General features: G+C 51.8%; 1 protein-coding gene and 1 long non-coding RNA gene across 4 annotated transcripts in view; one reads left to right on the top strand and one right to left on the bottom strand.

The window, feature by feature from the left end:
* Positions 1–19,479, top strand: part of IL16 (interleukin 16) — a 102,006-nt gene that overhangs the window by 74,304 nt on the left and 8,223 nt on the right. For all 3 annotated transcript variants that reach the window (XM_072801827.1, XM_072801836.1, XM_072801845.1), the window contains exons 7-15: positions 7–80; positions 690–915; positions 1,329–1,446; positions 3,523–3,655; positions 7,676–7,763; positions 10,409–10,887; positions 14,274–14,433; positions 16,337–17,426; positions 18,913–19,081. In XM_072801827.1, the coding sequence (XP_072657928.1) occupies positions 7–80; positions 690–915; positions 1,329–1,446; positions 3,523–3,655; positions 7,676–7,763; positions 10,409–10,887; positions 14,274–14,433; positions 16,337–17,426; positions 18,913–19,081 (2,537 nt within the window). The remainder of the gene's footprint in view (positions 1–6; positions 81–689; positions 916–1,328; positions 1,447–3,522; positions 3,656–7,675; positions 7,764–10,408; positions 10,888–14,273; positions 14,434–16,336; positions 17,427–18,912; positions 19,082–19,479) is intronic.
* On the bottom strand, positions 8,268–11,836 carry LOC140618846 (uncharacterized). The gene is made up of 2 exons (XR_012018881.1): positions 11,216–11,836; positions 8,268–10,449 (listed from the first exon to the last, which is right to left on the bottom strand). It is a non-coding gene; the product is annotated as an uncharacterized lncRNA (long non-coding RNA).

Genomic DNA, 19,479 nt, shown 5'->3' with positions numbered 1-19,479 from the left:
CGACAGGGGATGAAATTCTGGAACTCAATGGCGAATCCATGGCTGGACTCACACACCAGGACGCTTTGCAGAAGTTCAAGGTGATCTCTTGCTATCAGTATGCGGCCAGATTCCAGGGCTCCATGCAAAGGAAATAAGCCTGACCCTTCTTCATTCAAACCCGCAAATTCAGAATATGGGATGCTTGATGTGGGGTACCCTGCTGAGGCTGGTCTGGGTACATGGTTAAAAAAAGACCTGGCTCAGAAAATGCGAGTGTAATCAGGATCGTGGTTGGGCTGTTTCCACTAGTTAAGATGTGTGGAACGGTTTTAAAATGCTCAATATATTTATTTTGACATATTTACAAACCTGTTCAAAGTTTTTAAGGCAAAGTTTTAAGGCAAGATGTTTCCAAGTCTCCATGTAATCATTTCAATTAGAGGCTTTATCCATCCAGCACATGTACACACAAACACACACACACACACACACACACACACATTACATATTTGGTTTGTCATGCATGTGGATGTGTGTCGATTATACTACACACACACACATATGCATGATGCACATGCACACCCATACAGACACATGTACGTGTGGGCTCACACAGGCATGCACATGCACACACATACAGGCACATGCACACATGTGGGCAAACACACAGCTGCTGGGCACTGCAGAGCACTGTCTCTTCCTTTCAGCAAGCCAAAAAAGGGCTCCTGACACTCACGGTGAGAACCCGCCTGACGACGCCCCCATCCCTGAGCAGCCACCTGTCTCCGCCGCTGTGCCGTTCCCTGAGCTCCAGCACCTGTGCCGCCAAGGACAGCAGCCCGTTGGGCTTGGAAAGCCCTGCCACCCTCGCCACCCCTGCCAGCACAGCCAAGCCCAACTACAGAGTCATGGTGGAGGTCTCTCTGCAGAAAGGTAGGGTCGCAGCACCTCCACCTCCTCTTCCTCCTCTTCCTTCTCCTCCTGCCTGGGCCTCCCACCACTGAGGGCTCCCAGAGACTTTCCTCATCGGGAGTTGGTCCAAGGACAGGGCAGGGTGCTGTCTGTGAGCAGATTACAGAAGCCCAAGACCCAGCATGCACATCTAGTCTACGTGTTCTGGAGCAGTGGCTAAAAGGAAACAAAGCAAGGCAAGCCCCAATCACACACAACGCTGCCCACAGAGGAGCAGGGCCAGGGTCGCTGCAGCAGTGAACACACTGTGAGGTCCAGGGCGGCCACTCCTCCTCGGGTGCCTGTGTTCTTAACTTGTGGCAGGAGAAGTGGGGTCCTCTGGGTCACAGGCTGGCTCACAAGCCCCCCTCCCTCTGTCCCGTACTTCCTCGCAGAGGCTGGCGTTGGCCTGGGAATTGGCCTGTGCAGTGTACCCTACTTCCAGTGCATTTCCGGCATTTTTGTGCATACGCTCTCTCCCGGATCTGTGGCACATCTGGATGGACGGCTCCGGTATGTCCCTATTTCTGTTTTCAGAGAAAACAAAAACAAAAACAAAACCCTGATTTACAGTGAGGAAAAGAATTCCTTAGACGCTGGGAAATTCATTTGGAGATGAGATATTTAGAATGACCCAAACATGGCTCAGAGCCTTGTTCTCCAGACTCCAGTGCCTGGACTGGTTGCATAAAAATCACTTGGGAATTTGTCAGAAATGCAGGATCTCAGGCTCCTCTCCAGACCTCCTGCAATGGAATCTGCATCCTAACAAGATCCTCAGGGATCTGTGTGTACACTGCAGTTCAAGAGGCATATCTCAGGGAATTCCAGTCTGAAAAGGAAAACATGAAGTGACCACATTTTAATTCCAATTTAACTAACACAGGATTTATAGTGATATAAGTAGGAGCTCCAGTGGGGTTTGCTGTGTACCCTGTATGGATAAAGGAGCTTATGAAGCTAATCAGGAGTATTAATTCAGTTTCTGGGTGGTAGCAAAAAACTATTCACAGGCGTTGCAGACATATTTCTCTGCAAAGAACTTCTAAGAGAAGGCCTGAATCTAAATTTTCTTTCTGGTAGGTGACGAGGGTTCAGCAACATTTACCGCAGTTTAACTTGTTACAATACTTCCAGCTCACCTGTCTTCTCTTTGTGCTGCACTTATACCTTCTCTCCCTGGGTTGGGGTTTTGCTAAATCAGGAGAGTTTTGCAGTATTTTTAAATTCTCCTACAATTGCAGTACATGCGAGGGCAAGCAAGCCATGGTCAGGATGGTGTCTTGATGGTGCTTCGAATTAGAGATGGATTTGCCATTGTCACGTGCATGGCAGTGATGGCTGATTTGCTGAGCTGTTATGCTGTCACTTGGGACATAATTGCAGAGCCACAGAGACTGCCTAATACCTTCAGACAGAGAGTCCTCCCTCCTAGAACTGCAGCCGGGTGGAGACTGCTCTGGAAGCCTCTGCTGTCCTTGGCATCTGGTGCTACATGGCTGTGGTCTTCAGTCACATCATTGAAAATGGGTACTGTCTTAGCAAAGTGAAGGGGGATGCACTCAGCAGATCACAGCAGGGGGAACAGTGAGATCCGTCCCAGGACACCTGTGTTCCAATCCATACCGTACCAAGAACCAGCCAGGCCAGTGGTCAGCACACTGGGGCCCACCACCTTCTTGGGTCTTCTTTTTAATAAAGTTTTATTAAAACACAGGCACACTCATTTGTTGACACACTGTTTGTGGCTGCTGTTTTCATGCTACAACATCAGAGTTGGGTGGTTGTGACACAGAGAGAGTGGTCTGCAAAGCCTAAAATATTTACAATTTAGTCTTTTCCAGAAAAAGCCTTTTTAACTCTAAGCTAGGTCTTATGGAGGAGATGATTTCACCCGCTGTGCCTCAGTTTCTCCATCTGTGAGACAAGGGGGTTGGATTGCACCTATCTTCCATGTATGGATGCATCCCTCTTTTCTTTTCTTTTTCTTTTTTTTTTTTGGCTGGTTAGGTCACAGAATAAATCTAAATTTTCCCTTGCTCGCTTCCCATCTTACAGCAAGAATGCATTCCATGCTTTCTCTTCTTACTTCCTTTTACAAGGACTTCAGCTGCTGCCCAGTCAAGTTATTTCTTCTTTACCTTTTAGGTGCACAAAGCATCCATTTTTCCTCCTAACTATTCTACAGATGGGAATGATGAGGCCCAATGAGAGGGCGTGATTGGTTAAGTCGTGGTTAATTAGTAAATCACTTACATTGGTGAACCTATACCATCAATCTCAATTAGGCAGAGTTTAATGGGGAAAAGGAGGAAGAAAGTTGCAGACAAACTTTTGTTCATGTTGCCCCACCCTGGGTATGAAACATCTTCCCCTTCCCCCACTGTGGCTGCGCAGGGAGGGGCTGATTAGGGCACTGCTTTGGTCTGTCCTGCTCTGGTGTCAGTCAGGTGGCTAAGGAGCTCTACTTACTGGTGTAATGTTTAAATCTCATCAAACAGCCCAACTAGGAGTGGGGTTCTCAGGAAGGGGGCGTCCTAATGCCATGTGTGTTAGCTTGCTGATGGCTTCCTGTGTATACTTTCACAGGTGCGGTGATGAGATTGTGGAAATCAATGACTCCCCTGTGCACTGCATGACGCTCAACGAAGTCTATGCCATCCTGAGCCACTGCAGTCCTGGGCCGGTCCCCATCATTGTCAGCCGACATCCAGACCCGCAGGTAACATGCCACCAGGATGTCTTCTTCTACCCAGGCTCATTCATTTAGGACTCAACTTCGAACAAGAAATAGATGAAAGTAGGTGATGCTGGTTGGGTTTGGACCTGTATTTCCAAGAACCTGTTCCAAATGTGAGAGCAAGTGTCTGCAGCAGGGGTCCACTGGCAAACTCCTAGACACCAGAGGCAATTGGCATCACCTGAAGGGGGGCTCTTGCAGTAGGGTTACAAGTTCAAGGGCAGGAAAATAGAGACCCAGCATCCCTGCTGGAGATGCAGGAGATCAGTCAATTCATCTGTGCATCTAGCGGGGACCTGCTACATGACTGTTCGGCATTGAGCGTATAAAGCTGAGCAAGTCCTAGCACACAATCCTGCTCTCTGGAAGCTCAGGGTCTTGCTAGAGATACTGACACAGATATAGTTGCAATAGATAGTGGTAAGTATTCTGGGAATAGAGGGGTACAGAAAGGAAGGTTGGATAAAGCAAGAAATACCAGAAGTTAGCTTTCTCTAGGCAAAGAATTTGAGGAAGGTCATTCCATGAAGTGGGAACACAAAGTTCATTTGTAGAGTCATGAGGAGACCTGTCATGGAAGGACAGGGGTAGGTTCTCCTGAGGCTGGGATGTGAGTACTGGGTGGAGAGGCAGAGATCCAGGTCGGCTGGCATTGGAGCCGCACTGTAGCAGGCTTCCCATGGGGTGCTCAGGAGCTCACATTGTATGGGTGAGGAGCTAGGGGAGGTCTGTGGCTATAGATGTAATATGTTTAGATTTTATTTTTTAGCCACTGATGGTGCTGTGAAGGACAGGGTAGGGTGGGCACAGCCTGGAATATGAAGAGGAAGGAAAGAGATGGAGAGGGCCTGTACTACATAGTAAATGTGAGAAGAGGATGGAGAAGACGGGGACACAGACAGCTCCAGACGGATTGGTTGTGCTGTTGGCTGATTAACCTGGGGCACAGGGTGTCTAGGATGGCTGCAGTGTTTTCAGGTCAGAAGATGGAGTGATGATACCACCACCACCACCAGTATAAAGAAGAGAAGGAGGAGGGCCCTCAGGAGGGAAGAAACGGTCCCATGTGGGGCATAAGGAGATTGAGGTGCCTGTGGGGTACCCAGGAGGCGGTTAGATTTAGGGCTGATAAAGGTTGGTACGTGGGGTCCGGTTCATAGTGAGCCTTGGGAGTTGAGGCCATGGGCATCGGTGAAGTTCCTTTGGGGAACCCGGTGATGCTCACCACCACTGTTTATGGAATCCTTTGTGCTAGGCGTACTTGCCAAAAGACGAGACAGACACAATTGTGTTTAGTTGTTGAAAACCCCTGTGAGGTCAGCGTGACTCTCCCTTCTAAGTCACAGAGGAGAAAACCAAGGTGTAGAAGGGAGAGAGGACCTTGTCCCATGGTGGAACTACAATGGACAAAGCTGTACTCTTTTTTTTTTAAGATTTTATTTTTTATTCATGAGAGACAGAGAGAGAGAGAGAGGCAGAGACACAGGCAGAGGGAGAAGCAGGCTCCATGCAGGGAGCCCGGTGTGGGACTCGATCCCGGATCTCCAGGATCACACCCTGGGCCAAAGATGGCACTAAACTGCTGAGCCACCCGGGCTGCCCCAAAGCTGTGCTCTTAATGAACAGACTCCAAACTCCCAGCGGAAACAGTACAGAGATGGAATCGTGAACCAGATCCGCATGCATCTAGTGTAGTGGGACTCTGACCCAGCTCTGTGGAGCACTAAGGATAAGCACCCCTAGAGAAAAGCAAACTTCCTATGAAGGTAAACAAGTAATTTGTCTAAACCTCTGGAGATAGAAGAAAAGAAGTGGTCTCAGTGTCTCCTGCTGCTCTGGGGCCCTGTGGGGAGAGAGCAGGGGAGTAGGAGTTGGGTTGGGGGGTTAAGGCAGGGGGCCCCTGGCCTTGAGGAGCTAGGTTCTGCCTGGAGTGGGGCACACACATGGAGAGCCCACGGAAGGTGAGGGCCACGGGGGATGAGGGAGTCAGCATCCCAGCAACCCAGAAAAGGGAGCCGGGCCTTGAAGGACAGCCGGGGCTTAGGGCAAAGTCAGTGCGGGCAGAGGAGTCCAGAGCCCACAGGCAGTGGCACACCTGCCTCCTGGCTGTCTCTGCTACTCACCTTTGGTGACACCTGCGACGTTCATCTAACCTCCCAGAGCCTCTGGGTCCTCAACTCTGGAATGGGGGAGCCGTCTTTACCTGGCAGGACTGCTGTTGGCGTGAACTCCCTGTACTGAGAGTTTGCCAGGTATTGTGCACGGCACTTTAAGTGATTTATTATTATTTTAATTGTGGTAAAATACATCTAACACGACAATCACCATATTTATATACCATTTTAAGCGTACAGCTCAGTGGTGTGAAGGACATTCTCCTCATTGGGTGCCTGCACCACTGTCCATCTCCAGATCTCTTTTCATCTTGTAAAGCTGGAACTCTGTGTCCACCAAACAGCTCGCCATTCTGACTCCCTCCAGGTCCTGGAGACCCGCTTTGTACTTTCTGTTCTGATGACCTTTTGTTCTTCATATACATGGAATTAACAGTCCTCATCCTTTTGTGACCGAATTATTTCGCTTAGCAAAATCTCTTCAAGTTTCATCCATATGCTAGCAGGTGTCCGCATGTCCTTCCTCTTTAAGGCTGATGACAGTCCATTGGTGTATGTACCATGGTCTGTTTCTCCTCTCCTCTGCCCATGGACACTTGAGTTGCTTCACCTTTTGGCTGTCATGAATAATGCTGTTATGAACATGGCTGTGCACATATCTACTTGAGTCCCTGCTTTCCATTGTCTTTGGGTATGGATCCAGAAGTGAAACTGCTGGACCGTATGATAATTCTATTTTTAACTTTTTGAGGAAGTGCTATACTATTTTCCACAGCAGCTGCACCATTTTGCATTCCCACCATCAGTGCGAGAGGGATTCAATTTCTCACATCCTTATAAACACATATTGTTTCCTGTTTTTTTTTTTTTTTGATAGCAGTAATGTTATGGGTATGAGACGGTACCTCACTGTGGTTTTGATTTGCATTTCCTCAGAATGAGTGATGTTGAGCACCTTTGCATGTACTCACTAGCCATTTGTATATCTTTTTTGAAGAAAAGTCTATTTAAGTCCTTTGCCCATTTTTTTACAATGGGCTGTTTGGTTTGTTGTTGTTGTTGTTGTTGTTGTTGTTGTTGAATTATAGGCGTTCTTTATGTATTCTGGATCATAATCCTTTATATGACATATGAATATTTTCTCTGAGTCCATGAGTTGACTTTCAGTAGATTGATTGTATCCTTTGATGCACAGATCTTACTTTTGACAGTCAAATTTATCTATTTTTATTGTTGTTGCCTGTACTTTTGGTATCAGATGGTTTATTTTTTTAAATCCCTCTGACCTCACTAGGAAATAAGTTATATTATTGTTATTTCACAGAAGAAGAAATTGAGGCACAAGGAGGTTAAGTAACTTGTCTAAGAGTACACAACTAGAAAGTGAAGTAGCTAGGTCTTGAACACAAGTCTATTTGGCTCCAAGAGTCATACTCTTAACTATTACTCTAAGGTGATTAGTGACCCATGACAGTAAAACAGTGATGGTGATGATGGTGATGATAATGTTGATGGTGATGATGATGACGATGTCATGGCAGCATTGCCAAAAATGGAATACTCCCAAAGGTCAACTGTTTAGTTGTAACTCCAGTGCCTGGAGTTTCTCAGCGAGCAGTGGAGAGAAGGTTGGACAGTTGAGAGGGGCCACCTTGAGAACACTTTTATGGACAGGCTTTGGACTTCACTGACAGTATACTAGGGAACCACTGGTGCCATGGAATCAATAGGGTGTTTCCAGAAGTGGAATTTGCCAGCTATTTGCAGAGTGGTTTGGAAGGACAGACCCTGGAATCCAAGCACCCCACTTGAGAGCTGGTAATAAGACTTGCAGCCTGATGCAGACATTTCTGCTGTTTTACCTGAGCAGCTGACTCATATTTTCTAGGTCTCTGAACTGCAACTCATAGAAGCTGTGGCCCAGGCTGTGGAGAATGTCAAGTTTGGAAAGGAGAGGCATCAGTGGAGTCTGGAAGGTAAGGGAGATGGTGAGCTCTGACTTGAATATCTTTGCCTTCTTAGACAGCTTAGGGGGTAGCCATGAACTTGCCTCCCACCTCAGGGATGTAACAGTGATCACGGACAAGCATGACACATGGACAAAGGTTGAAAGCCAGCAGCCCATCAGCTAGGCTTGGCTCACACTTTTGCTTTGTTTGGGTAGAAGATGATAGAAGCATCTGAATCTGGATTCTTTTCAATGAGCAGGCCCTCTCCCTGTCTCTGTAGTTCCCACCATTCCCTGTTATCCCGGGTTGCCATTTGCACAGGCACCCCATACACATTTGAGTTTTCAGCACTAAACTAATAATAATAATAATAATAATAATATAATAATATAATAATAATAATAGACTCTTTAGAAATAATATCTAAAAAAAGAAATAATACCTAACTCTTACTAAGGTCTTCTAATTTCAGACACCTGGGTTAATTCATGAATTATTTTACCAGATCTTTACATATAGTTTTTATGCACATTTCTTTTTAAAAATGAATTTATTTATTTTAGAGAAGGGGAGGGAAAAGAACAAGCAGACTCCTTACTGACCACAGAGCCCCATGCAGGGCTGCTCTCAGGACCCTGAGACCGTGACCTGAGCCAAAATCAAGAGTTGGACACTCAACTGACTGAGCCACCCATGCACCCCTTTATGTACATTTCTAAGGAAAAGGTGGGGCCCTGAGAGGCTCTTTGGGCCAAAATCACTCTATATAGTGGACAAAGCATCTGGACAGGAACCAGGTTAGCTGAAAGGCTGCTCAGGGCTCAGCCACTGGGCATTGGCCAAGTCATCCTGGAGCATATGATAGAACAACATGAAAATATTGACTAGGAGGCTAAACAGTCTGAAAATGTTCAAAGAAAGGAATGTTCAAAAATTTTATTTCAACTATGTTCTATCATTTCCGCCCACTCAACATGCAATTATACTCAGGAAAATATATCAGAGAGACTCATAAATATTTTGACAGTGGTTATTTCCAGCTGATAGGACCACAGATAAATTCTTTCATTTCTCCCTTTTTGTGGCTGAGTTTTTTCTCTTTTTAAAAAAGATTTTATTTACTTATTTATTTATTTATTTATTTATTTATTTATTTATTTATTTAAGAGAGAGAAAACACAAGCAGGGGGAAGGGCAGAGGGAGAGGGAGAGGCAGGCTCCCTGCTGAGCAGGGAGCCCACAGGGCTCGATTCCAGGACCCTGGGATTGTGATCTGAGCAGAAGACAGGCACTTAACAGACTGAGCTACCCAGGCACCCTTATGACTGAATTTTTTCTAATGAGGATGCATTATTTTATGGTCAAGATAAAGCATAAGAAATTTTTTTTCCTTTAAAGAGGATTTGAATTGTGAGCTTGGCTGACCTTGGTTTTGTCCTAAGGTTTAGGATTCTCTTCTCTGGGGCTCTCCTTCCTCTCTTGGCCTTCCAGAATGAGCTGGAGTTTGAGCAAGAGGCTGGGCCTCAGTCTGTTCCCACTCCTCTGAGCAATGATTCTAGGAACGAAATACCTGGAACAGTTTCCTGCTAGAGAAAACAGCCTCTCAGGGTTCTGTGGGTGTCCCCTGGTCCTGAGAATAGGCGTGTTGGGGGAATAACCCAGGAAGAAAGGCTGGATGAGAGGGAAGAAGGAGGCTCAGTTCATCCTCAGCTGGAGGAAATGATAGCCTCTTGGTACAAGGCTTAACACACATTCACAGGTGTTTTCTGTCTTTGATATTGAGCCCTGAAACAAGCCCAGTGGCCCTGGAATATTATTCCCATTTTATAGGTGAGAAAGTGGGGTGTTGCTGGTTGGGTTCCCCAGGGAGTCAACTGTGAGACAGTGTTTGGTAGGATGTTACCTCGGAAGGGTCCTAGCAACCAGAGCCTGTGAAGGGGAAGAGAGCAGAGGGCTGGGCAGTGGGGGAGGTGACCTGATACACAGCTTCAGCCAGCCCCTGGAGTTTGGCAGCTAAATGGCACATTAGAATTGTCTGGTTTGGGCAGCCTGGGTGGCTCAGCGGTTTGGCACCGCCTTCAGCTCAGGGTGTGATCGTGGAGACCCGAGATCGAGTCCCATGTCGGGCTCCCTGCAGGGAGCCTGCTTCTCCCTCTGCCTGTGTTTCTGCCTCTCTTTCTCTCTATGTCTCTCATGAATAAAAAATAAAATCTTAAAAAAAAAAAAAAAGAATCGTCTGATTGGCAGTAATGGCTCCTCCTTTAGAGCCCATCTCCATCAGTCCCCCCATCGGTCCCTGGAAACGAGCTGCCCCTTGGGTGAGGTGGATCCCTGTAGGCAGTCCCTGCAGAAGCTGACAATGGCAGACACCTGCCACCAGCACACCCCACAGCGGCGAGAGCAACCCCTTCCTCAATGGGCAAGTTGGAGATGCGTCTCCATATCGATCACATGGAGACTCAGCAATTTGAGCCATTTTCCCAACTTGAAGTCTACAGCTTGCAGGGGACAAGCCCATGAATCCCGGGCTCTGAATCCAAAGTGACCTCAGATGAGAAGGAGACAGCCTGGGGGTGCGGCGTGCAGCCCGGAGCAGTCCAGTTGGGGGCATGGCAGACAGTATGTTTGCCCTTCAGGCTCAGCTGTGGGAGTCCCTTGTCTTTCCATTGCAGGTGTCAAAAGGCTGGAGAGTAGCTGGCATGGGCGGCCGACCCTGGAGAAGGAGAGAGAAAAGAACTCAGCACCCCCACATCGCAGAGCTCAGAAGGTCATGATCCGCTCCAGCAGTGATAGCAGCTACATGTCGGGGTCCCCCGGGGGGAGTCCCATTAGCGGCTGTGAACAGCTGACTTCGGACCCAGAGGTCCCCACCCACAGCCCCAGCCTGTCCCTGGGGCAGGAGCCAGGGGCCCTTCCCGTGGCTCTGTCTAGGCCGCCCCAGGAGAGCCCACCCCTCCCTGGGATGCCGGACAGCCACCCACCGCTGAGACTGAAGAAATCCTTTGAGATTTTGGTGAGAAAGCCCACGACCTCCAAACCCAAGCCTCCTCCCAGAAAATACTTTAAAAGCGACAGTGACCCTCAGAAGAGTCCGGAAGAGAGGGAGGACCCCCTGTGCCCTTCTGGGCACACCTTGCCCACGTGTGGCCAGGTAAGAGAGGCATCTCACAGGTTGAACATTCTCCTGAGCTCCAGAGCCCAGAATTGTGGTTTTGTTGCTACCTGTTTATTTGTATCTTCTGCACGGTCGTTCTTGAGCTCAAGCAGCAGCGTTAGCCACGGGGGAGGCAGGTTGCCCTGCTGTGTTGGAGAGAAGAGGCTCAGCTCAAGCTTCGGGCGGACCGTGCAGATTCGAAGCTTGGTGGATCCCAAGCTGAAGCCCCATTCCTGCTGGCTGGCTTCTGGGTTCCCTTCTAAAATATACTGGAGCTTACTACTGCTTTTGAGAGGCATGTGTGGGGGGTCATTTCCAGGCTTACCTTGGTGCGGGGTGGGCAGACAGGCTGTGCCATCTACGTGGATGCCCGGTGGAATCTCAGGCCCACGAGCCTTCATGGCTGTGCTCCTTCCTGCAGCATCTGTTCAAGACCTGGCTTCCTTCCTCTGCAGCCGCAGGCCACCCCTGTGGGAAGGCAGGCCGTCGGCTGGGCAGCTGCTGCACTGTGGGCCATTTGCATGCCCGGGCCCTGTGCTGAGCACTACACAGCCACTGCCCTAGTCCAGCCCTAACCCCCTGGGGGTGAGGTGCCCACCCCCCGAAAGAGTTGGCTGAGCTCAAGCCCTCATGGCCAGCGGCTTGAGCGCTGGGAGACCCTGCCTCTCACAGCCTGGGTCCCAGAACTGCCGTGGCCAGGCAGGTGGTGATGTGGCCTCGGGACGTCCCCTGACCGCCTGTAATTGGAGTTGACGAACCAGGAGGGGAAGAAGACCAGGGTGCAGTGTGGGGGAGGTTTGTGTAGGAGGGGGAAGTGATGGGAGGAGGAAGCCAGCCCACTGAAAGGGAAGTGGGGTCCTGCCCAGCCCAGCGCCACCGGATGTGGTTGCTTGGCTGTGCCTAATGGGCTGGTCCAGGTGGGTGCATCCCCTGCCTCCTGCTTGAAGCAAAGGTCGTGCTTCCCCGTGGGTCCGGAAGGGCAGATGAGGAACAGGGAAGCCGAGAAGCCAGGCTTTTCACTTTTTCCTGGAGACTCAGAAAAGGAGGAGCAGTTTTGCCAGGACAGGTCTGCAGGGCCGCGGGGCTTCTCAGTGATGCCCCGGGGGTCCCCGGCCAGAGCGGGCAGCAGGTGTGCCTAGGCCAGTGGGCTGGAGGAAGACGCGGGTTTCTGCCGGCGGGGGCTCCAGTGTGGGCACTTTCTCCGAGCAGCCCTCCCGGGGCTGGGGCTGGCTGTCCGGCCTCCTCCGCCGCCCTTGCCGGGGTCAGCAGCACCCTTTCCGGTGCCTCCGCTCTGTCCCACGTGGCCAGCAGGCCCTGCCCAGCCAGCACAAACCACATGACACACTCCTACTGGGAGTGGGAGTCCCAGTAGGGAAAGGACAAAACTGGGAAGCAAGGCTGGACCTCACTCGAGTCCCTGTGACCATTTCTGGGGCTCTCTCCCTGGACGCGTCTCTCCGTGGCCCCAGGGAACAGCATCTCCCTGGCTGTCCCTCCCTTTCTCCCGGTTCTCTCTCTCCCGGTTCTCTCAGGACAACCCCCAAATCTTTCCCATCCTGTAACTCATCAGGATGAAACCACCACCACCAAAATGACCCTCAGGATATTATTTTCCTCAACAGAAGACCAATTCTCTCCTTTCTAGGCAATCAACTCAGACCTATCACTGAGCCAAAAATGCACCATTGGCCCTGTGAGCCCACAGGTCTGTCTTTTCTCCTTTCCTCTCTCTCTCCCCCGACCATCGCACTATGGAAGCAGCTCAAAGTTGCTTCCAGAAATTTCTGCATAAAACTGGATTTATTTCAGGGGCTAATTAAGAGGGGAAAAAACCCCTCCATTAAGAGGATACACAATATCACGTGTGTTAATGAAAAAAAACAAAATACATATGTGTCTGTCCCAAGGGGCAAAGTTGCTTTAATTAGTGTGGTTGGTACCAGGGTGTCAGCTGGTAAAAGCATCAGCGACTCACAGATATAGACAAATGTCACCTTACAGAGCTCCCAAATGAGCAAAGCTGAATTCCAGCCACGTGTCATTTTTCCTGCTTGATGAGGGTCCTCGATGCCATTGGCCTAGTGTCTTAAGTTGCAAATGCCATGGGCAAGCCTTGTTTCTTCAAAGGACTAGTTCAGGAGCTCAGGGACTCCTGAGTTGGTTGGTCTCTCTGTTTTTTCCAAGTGCTCTCCCCTAGCTCAGGTCTCTGATGGGGACTTGGTGGCAGCAAGGCTCTGTGAATGCATTTCCAACTTTTGTAGCCCTCATAGTGTCAAAGAATGTTTATCACCAGTGTGGACATTCATTTCAGGCCACAGACGTTTGCCATTTCTGTTCTATTCCCAAATGATGCATTTATTCCCCCGTCTTTCCTTCCTCTCGGGAGGAAGCCTGTAGCCTGGCCAAATCCCTGGCCCATCATTCTACCTGGCTCTAGAATGAAAGGACACAGAGATCACCACCATGCAGCCCAGGGTTGCTCCCGCAGATGACCACATGTGAGAGCGTCCCTGTGATGACACCACTCTTCTTCTCCTTGTCTGGGCTGGCACCTGCTTGTCCCTCTCACTGAGTGTGTATGTAGGTCCCTCTCCCTGGAACACTCTCTTTCCGCTTCTCTGCCTGGGAAGTTCTTACTCTTTGTTCAAGAGCCAGACAAAAAGAATTTCTCTAGGAAGCCTTGCTTGCCCCTTGGCTTTCTCTGGGCACCGGCAGCATCACATTTGTGCTGCAGGAATGCAAGCCCCAGGTAAGCAGTGGGTGGGTGCTGGGGGCCTGGTCAGCTTGTCCAAGTCCGGTCAGGAAGGGGCCTGAGACCGCATCCGGGTTCAGTGGGGAGAACACATCTGCCAGGGACTGATCACACCACGGCAGGTGCAGCAGAGGGAAGCCACAGTACGGGCACCCCAGGGCCTGTCATCCTCAGAGCATGCTTACGAAACATCCCTGATGGATGACAGGGCAGAAAGCGGCCAACCCACATTTTGCTCTGAGTGTCCGAACCTGAAGTTAGTGGAGATTAGGCAGCTGCTGTTCCTTCCCATCCCGGGGCCCTGCTTCCCCCCGATGCAGCGGTACACGGAGCGGGGCCAGCGTCTTTCACGCCCCGAGCTTCTTGTCCCTGTCACAAAGGGCCTAGGGACTTGACGCTCGGCAAGGAGGAGGTGCATTCTGGATGTGGGCTTCCTGGACGCAGACGGCGCCCTGGGTGCTGGGTGAGCGGGCAACGCTGGGGACGAAGGGGCCCCTTGGCAGGGCTGCTGGGGGGCCCGGCACGAGAGCAGCTCAGCGGGGGCTCTCCGGTGCCAGCCCCAGTGCGCCTGAGCCCCTCACGGGGGCAGGCCACCGTTTTCACATGGTCTCGCTTCCTGTTTACACCACAGGAAGCCAGAGAACGGCTGCCACCGCCACCGCTGCCGCTGCCGCAGGAAGACACGGCAGGGAGAGCCCCCCGCGCCCTTGCCTGCTGCCCAGGGCCCACCGTGGACCCACACACAGCGCCCTCCTCGGAGCCCGAGCCGGGACGGAGACGAGGCAGCCCAGGTAGGCTTTCAGTTCGGGCTTCCCGAAGGAAGGACCTTCCCGGTGAAGGTCCAGGAAAGAGGTAAGGATGTGGGTTTGCTCTGAGGATGGACGCTTGTGCCTGACGGGGCAGCTGGACTCGGGTGGGTGAGCAGACAAGAGCCCTGAGGTGCCCAGGCAGCAGGACAGGGGGTGCTGCCAGGCTGGGGACCCCCAATTGGACTGGTGATGCTGCGGAGGTGCTCGGTGGGGACAGTCAACAGGAGGAGGACAGGGTGGGGGGTGGCCGGCACTCTAGCACACGGTGTCCAGCATGTCCCAGGCTGGGCATGCGGCTTCACATTCCCTGGTAGGTGCTGCGTCCGTGAGGGTGGGTGTGCTCACATGGCACCCTGCAATCGCTGAGACATGACTGTGTCCTGGCCTGCTAGAAAAGGCATAGGATTTGGGGTCAGGAAGACCGGCATGGGACACCCAACTCTCTCCTCTGGGTAGCCTTCTTTGCTTTTCTGAGCCTCTATCGCTCATCAGCACAGTGTGGCAAATCACATGGCACCCCAGCATGTACTGAATGCTGCTTCACCAGGCTCTGTGCCAGTTGCTGGAGAAAGGGAGGGACAAACAGGAGACAACCAGTCCAGGCCATCAAGGAGCTCCAGGTATTGCAGAAGAACTAACCTGTAGGCTACAAACCATATGTGCCTGTTTCAGAAACGCTACATGAATAGCACATGAGTGGCCCCTGGAGGGTTGGGAGAGGGCGTTATGGGTGGAAACGTCTGGCCTGTCTCACCCAGAGCAGGTGTCCCACTGATGCCGGCTCCCCGTCTCCACATTCCCTTCCCTTAGTCACCCCAGTTGAGGAATACCCCAGAGAATACCTTGGTGCTCTGCTTGCAACAGCGCCTCACCCCTGCGTGCAAAGGGCTTGCCAGCAGAACCTCACTGCCGTGCTTTATGACAGCCCCTTGCAATAGAGCGATGGGTAAATGCAGAGCTGGGCTGAGAGGCCTGGGCCCCCCTAGCAGAGAGCCATGCAGATCTTCCAGATTGTGCGGAGCATCTCTCATACCTTTGAGGCTTAACACTCTCACGGTTTGCTTCTCTTGAGGCCTGGCACTGAGACAGGGGCCAGCAGGGGTCAGTCCTTCTCATGCTGGGCTGCTGCTGGGTATCAAGCGCCCACCCCGAGCACAAACCCAGAGCAGCAAACTCTTCACCAGGGAAAGATCAGACCTGGAGGCCATGGGAGGGTCACATGTCCACTTGGTATCTTTGCTGTGTGAGGGCCAGCCTCCCTCTGTCCCTGGATAAGAAAGTCTCCTCACTTTCCCAGTGGGGATGCACAAATATGAGAGATGCAAACCAGCGAGGGAGGGGGTTAAGGACCGAGGTGAGCTGGGGTGCACCCCATCTGAAGGCAAGCACGTTGAAGTTGCTTTTTAATGAGATGGGTGGGCCACGGCAAATATGGCCACCAATCTGTGACCTTTGCCCTAAAAGTTTTAAAAGGTAAGAAAATTGCTTTGGCTTTTAAATTTGTGATGACTCACGGGCAGGCTACTTAGTGCAGGGAAAGGACAGTGAGAATCAGGAGATGGTGGGCCGTGCCCTGTCTGGGCCAACAGGTAGTCCTTTACCTGTCTGAATGTTGGATTTCTCAGTTGTAAAATGCCAGACATTGGCCTGGACATTCTCTGCAAACCCTTCCAGCTCTAAAATGCTGCGAAGTGAACTCTGGTTCTGGCGTGCTGCTTGTGGGCATTGCAGGCAGGGAATGGCACCAGGGAAGGGGGCTAGTTGCTCACCCAACCAGCGCCCAGCACCTGCACTGGTCTCCTCCCCCAGAACGCTTCTTGCTCTTTAGCTTTGAAATGGGGATATAGGTGTAATGCTCAGCTTTGACCTTGTCTCTGTTGCCCAGGGACTCAAACGTCCCCAGTCAAACACCCGCTCCTTAAGAGGCAGGCTCGGATGGACTATAGCCTTGACATCACAGCCGAAGACCCCTGGGTTAGAATTTCCGACTGCATCAAAAACCTGTTTAGCCCCATCATGAGTGAGAACCACAGCCACGTGTCGCTGCCGCCCAGCGTCGGCCTGGGTGGAGAAGACGGGCCGCGGGGCCACCCAGATGGGACGCCGCCGAAGCTGGATGCCACCAGCGGTGCTTCCAAAGCTTACAAGTCAGCGGACAGCAGCAGTGTGAAGAAGGGTCCTCCTGTGGCCCCCAAGCCAGCCTGGTTTCGCCAGAGCTTGAAAAGTTTGAGGACGCGTGCTGCGGAGCCCAGGCGGCTGCCTGACACGGCCTCGTCCTCCAAGCCCGCACCGGCTTCCAGGGAGCGCCCAGGGGCCCCCACTCGAGCCTTCTCGTCCTCCATCAAACAGAGAATCAGCTCCTTTGAAACCTTTGGCTCCGCGCAGCTGCCCAACAGGGGAGCCCAGAGACTGAGTCTCCAGGCTTCTATGGGGGAGGCAGCACAATCTCCAGGGGAGCAAGACGGAGGACAGGTTCCTGGCCTCTCGGGGCGAGGGCCCCCCCACACCGTGGAGCAGCAGCAGCCAGAGCCAGAGCCACTGCCGCGGGGCACCCTCACCTCCTCCAAGACCAGCGAGCTGGGAGTGTCGGGGTCCCCTCTCCCAGGACGGCAGTCCAGTCGGGAGACCCTCCTCCCCGACCCTGATCCTCTCTCAAGGCTGCTGTCCACACACACAGAGGAAGCCCAGGGCCCCGTTGTCAAGATGCCGAGCCAACGGGCGCGGAGCTTCCCCCTGTCCCGCACCCAGTCCTGGGAGATGAAGCCACTGGATGAGAAGGCCAGTAAGCTCTACTCCATCAGCAGCCAAGTGTCATCGGCTGTCATGAAGTCCTTGCTGTGCCTCCCGTCATCCATGTCCTGGGGACAGACGCCCTGCAGCCCCAAAGAAGGGGGATCTCCTGCATCATCTGCTGGTGACACCCCAGCCATGAACCCCTCTGCAGAAACAGCCTTGGACACGGGCTTCTCACTCAAGTGAGTGTGCCCCTATATCCTTCACCTTCCTGTCTTCCTGCTCTCTCTTGTCTGTCTTTCTTTCATGGCTGTGCATAGCCTTGAAACAACATCTGGGGAACCCTAAGGAGTCACTCTGCTTATTCTTCCCCAGGCGTGTGTGCATGTGTGCGTCTGTGCTACACCTTCCATATGAAGGAGGAGTTTCACAACACCTGGTCTGGGAGGGTGGCAGGAAGGTCCCTGGCGAGTTGCTCATGGAGATTTGGAAACACACGCACCTCTGACATGTCCTGCTCCTGCTCAGGAAGACCAGACTGGAGCCAGGAATAATGCCCCGCTCTCCCCCGCCGCCACTCCCGAAGGAATCCACGAGAACTCTGCACGTGGGTTCAGGCCCCTGGACGGGGCGTTAGAACATCAGGGGCCTGGTTCCTGCTCTAGCGCTGACTCCCTGACCACGAGCAGGTTCCTCATCCTCAGTTTGCCTTTCCGTTGAGATTAGGAGGTGGGTAGAACCTGCTCCAAAGAACTGGGGTGCTCCTCACAGTTCCCTGGGGCTCCCACTGTGGGGTGAGGTCCTGCCTTGAATCAGAACAACTCTGTCTTTACCAGCTGTGTTTCTTATTCTTACACTGCTGAGACCCACAGACCCTGATGTTTCATGTTCCAGCCCCTGCAAACAGGGAAGAAACACGAGTGGCTCTGAGACACACAGCTAGAGCAGGGGCTCAAGAGCCAGACCGACCCCTGGGTAGCCACTGGGAGCCGGTCAGTGGTAGAGGCGCCCTGTCACACTGAGGTTTCCCGGGAGCTGGCTCTTCCTGGCTGAGAAGCTGTTTTCCAGTTGGAACTGCAAGGCTCACGGTTAGAATTTACTGCCGCGGGACCTCTTTACCTGTTGGCAGTAAAAGTCTGCCGATCAGAGGGAGGAAAAATTTCTTCTTGCTGAACCACAATTTCCTGCAAAATACGAGGTGTAGCTGGAAAAAAAACTGGCTACAAATACCAAAATAAGTTCCAAAGAAAAAAAGAAGGCCAGTTGCGGGCTGCGCAGGCGCTCTTTGTGGTTATTAGGTGCTAATGGGGGGATACGCAGGTGTTGACGGCAGCGAAGGAGCACAGGGGTGAGTGTGTGCAGGGTGCCATGGCTGTGACCTGACAGCAGTGTTGGTGCAGACTTGTCCAGAGCGTCTGCTGTACTCTGGCGTGAGGTGCTGACATTGGGAGACCCCGACCTGGAGGCAGACACACCATGATCTGTGATTGTGAATCCCAGATCTGGGCATTTTGTGGCCATGTGACCACAGACAAGGCATTCACCCTCTGGAGGCCCCAGTGTCCTCATGGCTCTAGTGGAGGGATGCCGGCATCTACTCAGATTTGTTGCATCAAATTACAGAATGCACACTGGTGCCTAGCCCCATGCCCAGAACAGTGATCCCACAATGGCCGTGGGCTCCTCTTAATATTCTGATTCGTACCATGTGCTGTTTCTCTATGATAGCCTCTCAGAGCTGAGAGAGTACACAGAGGGGCTCGGTGAACCCACGGAAGCTGATAGCTGGGACCACTGCTCCCCTCAGTCTGGCCAATCAGTCATCAAACTGCTGAGCTCCGATGAATTGAAGAAGCTCATCGAGGAAGTGAAGGTTCTAGATGAAGCAACGTTAAAGGTAGGCTTCCTTTGTAAGCACTTACAGTGACCAAGGCTGTACTGTGAGCTGTGGCTGGAGGGGACGCAGAAGCAGTCCCCAGGGTCCTGCCCGTGGAAGTGGACATTACCTCATCAGACCACAGTAAGACCCGCCACTCAAAGGAAGCTCTGTAGCTTAGATAGTGCTTTTAATTGTTGGCTTATTGCATCTTTTCAACTATTTTGTACATGAGAAAGATGGGGCTCAAGGGTTTTCTTTCTCCAAATCCTGTCCAACCTGGCATGCGTGTCCGGGGAGATGCTTGCTTCACAGGAGCGTGCTGTTGTAAGCAGCCTGGGTTATAAGTTCTCACCCCAGAGACTTCCCCTGCACAGGGAGAAGTGATTGATCCTAGGGCTTGCAAGCCACCACCCTCC

The sequence above is a fragment of the Canis lupus genome, chromosome 2 (genome assembly GCF_048164855.1).
Source record: "Canis lupus baileyi chromosome 2, mCanLup2.hap1, whole genome shotgun sequence".
NCBI lineage: Eukaryota > Metazoa > Chordata > Mammalia > Carnivora > Canidae > Canis > Canis lupus.
Note: the sequence above shows the minus strand (reverse complement) of the source record. Positions and strands in the feature narration are given on the sequence as shown.